Below are 7,856 nucleotides of genomic sequence, written 5' to 3' on the forward strand. Positions count from 1 at the left end.
AATGACTCTCTCTTTCTCTGCCCAGCAACTGTACCCTTTAATTTCTTACTCTTTCTCACTTCACTATTTTGCCCCCCCCCCCCTCTTCTTTCTGTATTTCACAACTCTATTCACTGGAGACCCCCCGCCCCCCCTTCTCTCTCCGTGTTTCTCTGTCTCCCTCTCTTTCACTTCAAAGAGTGCTTCTCTCCGTCGCAGCTGCACGCTCTCCACTCTCTCCACTCTCCAGGCTTCGTTCCCTCTTGCCGCTCCTTCTCCACCTCCTCACCCAGTGAGGCTCTCCCTGACCGAGAGGCTGCGGACGACTCCTGTTGAGGACACCGCGCCGCGTCTGTCTGCTTCTCTGTGAAAGGCTCCGCACACCCACTGTCGATTCATATCCACTCCTTCTCCCCTTATGCTTTATGTGTCTTTATTTGACATTAAGACTTTAATAAACATACAATATGCTCATACGTTTACATGTACTGTATGTTCTCATGCTGAAGTTGACTAAAAAGATAAATAAAAAATCATCTTTTGGAAATTGATCTTCATGCCTCAATTTTGAGGACACCAATTTTCTTTGTGAATGAAAAATGTATTGCTCCACTACCATTCCTTCACTTTCTCTCTTCACTCCCTCACTCTCTTCCCTCTCCTTCTGTACTCTTTCTCTCTCTCACTTCACTCACTCTCTCTTTCTCTCTCTCTCTTCAGCTCTTCACTCTCTCCACCCAGGGAGACTTTTGTTGCCTGAAGGACGCTAAAGAGACCCTTGTTGAACACGTAGGGACACTTGCACAATATCCCACTTTTCTGATAAAGAGTTCACACACTTGAAGTCCACTCTGACGTGTTTTTTCCTCTGCTAAAAGTGCATGAACGGCACAATAATGAGCTGTCAATCTTCCCACTGGGGCTATACTGGCCCAGGTGCTGGTAATGACTTGAATAGCAATGCTCTACCCTACACTTCCTGACAATAGGCTACTGGCTCTGCTACATTCACATAGGTATCGGTAATCAACTACAGAGTGCCAGACTTTCTAATTAAAAAAGTTGCAGAGTCAATCAGAGTCCGCTGGTTAATTATTCATGTGCATTATTTTCGGCAGGTGAGATTTGCATAGCAAGGTTGTCAGACTCAGGCTGGAAGAGCACAATGTTTTAGCTAGAGGACCACGAGTTCAACAGCTCCAAGTTATTTGTATTACTGAAGCTTGGTTTGCCAACCTGTGTGGAGTGTTCAAAGAGCAGAGGTCATTCATGATACAGACAGAGATATTCACAGTCATTGAGGGGGAAAAACGGCGATTCTTGGCGAGGCTTTTGTTATTTTCTCCGTAACCAAAAATGGAAAGTTTAAAGGGTCCCCAGGAAATGGATTAAAGATTTCAAAAGCATCTCTCATCACAAAAAATGTGTGTGTGTGTGTGTGTGTTGGGGTGAGAGCCAGAGATGAGAGGGTATCACACAAAGTGGTCGTCTCGCGGGGTCCCCATTGATTTCACGGCCACTTAGGGCAGCATTACACGATTAAAGTATTGAATGAGTCCTCCCTCCTCACGGCCCTGTCCGCTTTTTTAAACAATCACGCCGTAATTATATTCCTCGGGGAGCCGTCGCCGCTCCCCTATTAATTATGCAGTCTAAACGGGGGCCGTGGGGGCCCCAGCGATCCGGCCCATGCATTATTCAGACCTGTGATTTCACAGAAAACATTTCCTGTGTATGTATGTGTGTGTGTGTGTGTGTGTGTGTGTGTGTTTGAGTTGAGGATGAAGGCAAGAGTGTTTACCACGTCGGTTGGATCTAGAGGCTTAGGATGATATAAACAAAAAAAAACATAGTTGCACTCGTTTCCCCTCACCTCTCATCCTCTCCTGCAGTCGCTTCTTTGTTACCTCTCTCTATGCATCTGCACCTTTAATCTACTGGGTTTTTCTTTTCACACCTGTCTTCTCTATCCCTCTTTCCCTCTCTCTCTCTCCCTCTCCCTCTCTCTCTCTCTTGCTCTGTATGGTTCATTAGCTAATGGCAGCTTTCTAGCCATCCAGGCCAAGGGTTCTTTGAAACAGCAGAGCACTCAAAAGCAAAGTTCAAAAGCGCTGTCGAGCCTCACAGTTTCACACTAAAAGCATACAGTATAGTCGAGGCGAGAGAAGCTGCACACACCCTGAGAGGTTTTTCACTGTCTTAAACAACATATTTTTCTGTCTTTGAGGAAACATCTAAATATCTATCTCCAAAAAATATTCAAATGTCCTTAATTTGCATCTTCTATGAAGTTGCTACTAATCTCTTGTCCAGATTTGACATGTAATGATAACGTTTGATAACGTAACTGCACAAGTCTAATGTTTATTATCCATATGCTGTATTACACATTTCAATTAAGCATATATGAAATTAAATATAAGGATAACTATACACATTTCTGAAATGCTTATACAGTATGTAGTAGATCATCACAGCATCTGTTTGAATATTGGAGGTCATTATTTAAAACTATGGGGGTAGTCTGCATCTCCGTTTGATGAACCACCCGTATTGTCTATAAATTACTGCGGTACTAATAATGCTTTGAGGATGTCCATAGCTTCATCCAAACTGGTCCTGATGTGTCTTGCCAGCTGTGTGCCATGCAGTATTTTGGCTTACACCGAGGCTGGGCCTGACATCACACTGGAAGCAGTGCTCATTTTGTACATCCAGTGCTTAGAACCAGAGCATGAACAGTACTGCACCATAGACATTAACATGACTCTAGGATGGAGAGGTGCTCATTTTGTACATCCAGTGCTTAGAACCAGAGCATGAACAGTACTGCACCATAGACATTAACATGACTCTAGGATGGAGAGGTGCTCATTTTGTACATCCAGTGCTTAGAACCAGAGCATGAACAGTACTGCACCATAGACATTAACATGACTCTAGGATGGAGAGATGCTCATTTTGTACATCCAGTGCTTAGAACCAGAGCATGAACAGTACTGCACCATAGACATTAACATGACTCTAGGATGGAGAGGTGCTCATGCCGAACATCCACTGAGCATGCCCCGATAAACTACTTTAACACAGGGGGCCTGGAGCAGCAGCAGGGTTTGGCCATGTCAAATGACTGAACCCAAGGAGGGATCGGAGCAAACAACTTTTGGAGCCTTTAACAGTTGCAAATGACTAACGCTTCCATGCACAGCCTCCGAGTCAAAGCATTAACTAGGATGGCGAGATGTTCATGTTTGACATCCCATGAGTACGCCATGAATAACTACTATAAACCCAGGGCCCTGAGGTGCTAGGGGATGTTAGGAACTGCTTACACCCTACTTCTGTTTCCAGAGTGTTTAGACCCTAAGAACCGAACCCACAGCTGCAGGAGAGAAATTGTCTCGTATCTCTGAGGACAGGCAATTTCTGGAGGTGTGTGTTAATTGTGTGAATCAGACATTTTCTCACGATCGGCTGTCAGGTGGAAGAGCTTGGGGAACTTGATGCCTCCGCCATCTGGGCTTCTCATCAGTACCGTGATAGAGGTGGAGGAGCTGGCGAGAGTGTTCAGTGCAGGGAGGTTTGTGTAAGAGATCCACAGAGAGGGAGAAGAAGAGGACATCTCTCGGTGGATGACCCTTCGAGAAACACATGGTCTGACCCGTCCTCTTCACTCACTGGCAACAAAAGGACAACACCGACAACAACAAAAATGGTTACTTTAAAAGCTAGGTTAGGATGTACAAAAATAGCCTTTAACATTTCTCAGAGCCACTGTTAAATAAAAGTTGTTCAGAACAGTCCAGAAGATGTGCAATTGCTGCCCAGGGGGCATTCATGAATCACATGGTCTCCCGACCATGAGATAGTAATGATAGTCTTGAGTGCCTCCGCTCCTGAGAAGAATTGCTTCAGGATTCAGTTTTTTTAAGGTTTCAAAAGTTGGTTTCATATTGATCTGAGATTTATGAAAAGGCCCTTCTAAAGATTGTGCTGAATCTAGACCCTCATTAGTTAAGGGGCTGGTTTGTAAAAATAGATAACTTCAGAGAGGCTAAAATCGTATGATCTACTATTACACTGCAAACCAACAGTGTTACAAATTCATGTCAGCCTTTGGACTTCACATCGCTCAATATATGAGTGCAAATGGACCAGAGAAGCTAAACCACTTACTCGCCTGGAAATCAGAGGGCCGGATGATCTCTGCAGGTTCAACGGCTTCCTGTGTATGGAACCAGCTGGAGGTGTTCCGTGTGGACCTGTGGACTCGCCTGAGCCCGTCAGATGCATCCTGTTTCATCCAGTTCCACTCCAGCATGTCCTTCCTCCTGGGTCTGTCTTCGCCATCGTCCACTCCTTCCCCATCCCCCTGTCCTTCTGACCACAGGCTTCCTGCGTCGAAATGACAGCCGCCGTTGAGCAACACCAGCCCCCTCACCTTCTCCAGCAGCCTGGCGACTTGACCGCTGGCGGCGGTGCTGGCGGCGGCGGCGCTGGCGGCTTTACTGCAGAGCGCGTGGTACCGGTTCCCGCACATGTCCAGAAGCTCCCGCAGCGGCTCGCCTTCGCTCTCCACGTGCTGCTCGACGGCGGCGTCCCCTCCCAGCCAGTCGGCGCAAGTGAAGAGGACCAGCGTGTGTGACCAGATCCGCTCTCCGCCGTCGCCGCCAACGCCGGCGAGAAGCTCCAGGTGCTCCCGCACCGCCCGCCCCTCGTCCTCGCCGAAGGATGCGTCGGCGCGCACCACCAGCAGAAAGACGTGAGGCCCCGGCGGGCAGAGGGACGCCGCGCGCGTCATTTCCTGTCTGGTCGGCGCCGGGGTGCCAGCAGCCGGCGCGCTCTTGTGCCAACCGGGTGTGTCTATCACGGTGTACTGTTGCCCGGCCACTTCTCCGTGCCGCCGTTCACAGGCGGTGGTGTGTCTCATGTCGAAGGCCTCCCTGCCCAGGATGGCGTTCCCGGCGGAAGTTTTCCCCGACTGATTGTAACCCAACAGTATAATCCTCAGAGTAGAGAGCTGGACAGCGTTTACTGTCAGATACAAAAAACAATCACAGACAAGGCATTAGTAAAACACACAGTGGAGCAGTAAAATCTTCTCTAAACATAACTGTGTAAATAAAATGCTTGTGTCTTTGTGGTCTTATACAACAACAACATTAATTGTAGTTTGATTGCATGGTGGGCCAATATAACTGGCAAGATTAATGCTGGCAATGAACTCATGTAAACTCCTCAAAGGCTACTTTTCTTATGCTGGTCATGATAACAAACGGCAGGGTTTCCTTCGGTCAAGTTATTAAAGCCTGCTGGCGGATCTCCAGAAGCCAATTTCCCCTCAAGAAAAAAATAATCATCATAACACATGCAAGAGACATGAAAGTGAATATGTGAACCACTGAGGTGTTGATTTAAAAGTTAGTATAACCTTTGCCTTTAAAATAACAATGATTCAACTCTGCAAGAGCAAAATAATGACCATAAAGAGGCAGCTGTGCTTGCACACAGGAGCACTTGTGTCTCGTAATCTTTTTCCGCCTTCTATGGTTCTTTGTGTCGGATGTATGTAGCCTATATTTTATGTAATCTACATCTGTAGATCAAAGCTAGAGGCATGCAAATGAATGCAAATAAATACAGAAACAGCATTTCTGTCGCGCTTCCAGAATGAAATGCCTTCAGAGTGAAAACAAAAGAGTTCAGATGCAAAACCCTCTAAATCCTTCTGACCATCCGTCTTGTTTTAAAGACTTTTTTTTTTTATCCGCATCCTATAGGTTATGGCACACATACGGTATTTCAAAACCAGGAAGAAAGTGGTTTTTAGTCGAGTTTGAAGCAAGATTATTTGATCAACGTATACTATGTGTGGAGAGCCTTCACTCACCATCATTATCTAATATTTGACAGCAGTGACCTTTAGAGGGTTTTTCCCACCTGAACTCTTCAAAATCCACTCTACTTAAAATCACCTTTGAAGAATTTGGTCCTCCCAGTCTGCCTCTGCTGCTTGGCCCTCCTGGCTGCCCTTTTCAGCGCCGCTAGCTTCCCCTTCTGCAGGCTCCTCATTCTCGCTCTGTCCAGCGCGTAATGGCCGCCCGTCGCCCCAACGATCCCCTCCACTTTCTCCAGCAGCTCCTCGACCTGTGACCTGTCCGCACGGCTGAAGCTGTTGTCCAGGACGTGGTACCTGCCCCTGCATTTTTCGACGAGTCGCCGGAGCGCCTCGCCCTCGGCCTGTATGTACCGTTTGGCGCTCGACCCGTCTCCGAGCCGGTCGCCGTGGGTGAAGAGCACCAGGGCGTGAGCCCAGGCCCCCGTGCCCAGGAGAAGCTCCACGTGCTCCTCCCAGGCCTTCAGCTCGCCGTCCCCGAAGGAGAAGTCCGCGCGGTGGACCAGGAGGAGCGCGTGCGGCCCCGGGGGACACAGCGAGGCGCCGAGAGCCACCTCGCGCTTGGTCAGCTCTGGGGTGTCCGCCGCCGAGACGCCCCTCCACCACCCGGGGGTGTCCACCACGGTGACCCGCCTCTGCGCAGCCTCTCCCTGGCTCCGCGCGCACTGGGTGGTCCTGCCGGGTCCGGCCCAGTGCCGGCCCAGGATGGTGTTACACGCCGAGCTCTTCCCAGCTCGTCTGCTGCCCAAGAGTAAAAGCCTCATTTTGGAAAGATGAACCCTTTGTCCTGCGGGAGGGGGGAAAAAAGAGGCATATTTTTCATCATCTGTCCGTTAGCTCCCTGCAAGCCCTTTCAATTTCACCAAAGTCAAAAACCATTAACAATTAACCATGAACATTTGTCTCTATTTGCCATTTGAGGGTAAGATTTAAAATGCTCGCTGACACTCAAAAGTAACCTTTTATGATTAAAAACTCCAGCCAAACCCTCGGTGACTCACCAGGCCCTACTTCCTCCTGTGGCTCCTCCTGCCCTGCTGCCATCCTTTCTTCTGCTCTGACAGCTTTTATAGACCTCCTCTCCACCCGCTCCCGCCATCGCCGTCGCTCTCCCTCCTCGTAACACAGGCCATTGTTTCCCGCCACCACTTCGTCAATTTTCTCCAGCAGCCCCGCGACCTGAGGACCGTCGGCCCTTTTATCGACGTTGAGGACGTGATAGCGTCTCTGACACCTCTCGACGAGGCACCGATGCTGGGCCTCCCTGTCGGTTCCTGCGCCCCGCTCGATAAGGTCGTCGTCTAAGCGGTCGTTATAGGTGAAGAGCACTATGGTGTGATGCCAGGCGTCGTCGCCGAGGAGTGCCACGTGCTCTTCCACCACTCGCCGGTGCTTTTCCGTGAAAGGAGCGTCCAGTCGCACGACCAGCAGAAAGGCGTGGGGCCCCGGCGGGCACAGAGCGGAGCTGGACCGGACCTCTCGGCGGGTCAGCTCGGCGGTGTCGCGGACGGAGTAGTTCTTCCACCAGCCGGGCACCTCCACCAGGGTCACGGGCCGGCCCGCCGCCTCCCCCTCCCTGCGGACGCAGCGTCCGGCAGTCCACCCCTGCTCGGTGGCGCCGGTGCCGTCCGTCCCCAGGATGGAGCTGCACACGGAGGTCTTCCCACAGCCTCTGTGCCCCAGCAGCACAATCCTGTAGTCGGGCAGAGGTTGCTGGACACCTGCTGGGCAAGTGAATTTTTCAGACATGCCAATGCAACATTCATCAGCTTGTACAGTACATCCCTCACTAGATTATGAGTAAGTATTTCGATTCTATACCCTTTCAAAGTTAATTTAAAAGTCATCCATGAACAATAAGCATATGAAATTACAGTTACAAGTTTGTTGTGTTTCTGTTTAAGCTGACACAATTCATTCATCTAGCAGTTAATTCTCACAGTCTTTCTCTGGAGCAAGGATCTAGTGTCCGACTACACAA

General features: G+C 49.3%; 1 protein-coding gene across 1 annotated transcript; it reads right to left on the bottom strand.

Moving 5' to 3' along the window:
• Positions 1-2,373: 2,373 nt before the first annotated feature.
• Positions 2,374-6,940, bottom strand: LOC134082115 (GTPase IMAP family member 8-like). Its single transcript, XM_062537761.1, has 4 exons — positions 6,877-6,940; positions 5,955-6,662; positions 4,156-5,013; positions 2,374-3,656 (listed from the first exon to the last, which is right to left on the bottom strand). The coding sequence occupies exons 1-4, from the start codon at positions 6,917-6,919 to the stop codon at positions 3,547-3,549; spliced, it is 1,719 nt and encodes a 572-aa protein (XP_062393745.1). The 5' UTR covers positions 6,920-6,940; the 3' UTR covers positions 2,374-3,546.
• Positions 6,941-7,856: the final 916 nt, after the last annotated feature.

This window comes from Sardina pilchardus, chromosome 6, assembly GCF_963854185.1.
Source record: "Sardina pilchardus chromosome 6, fSarPil1.1, whole genome shotgun sequence".
Lineage (NCBI taxonomy): Eukaryota > Metazoa > Chordata > Actinopteri > Clupeiformes > Clupeidae > Sardina > Sardina pilchardus.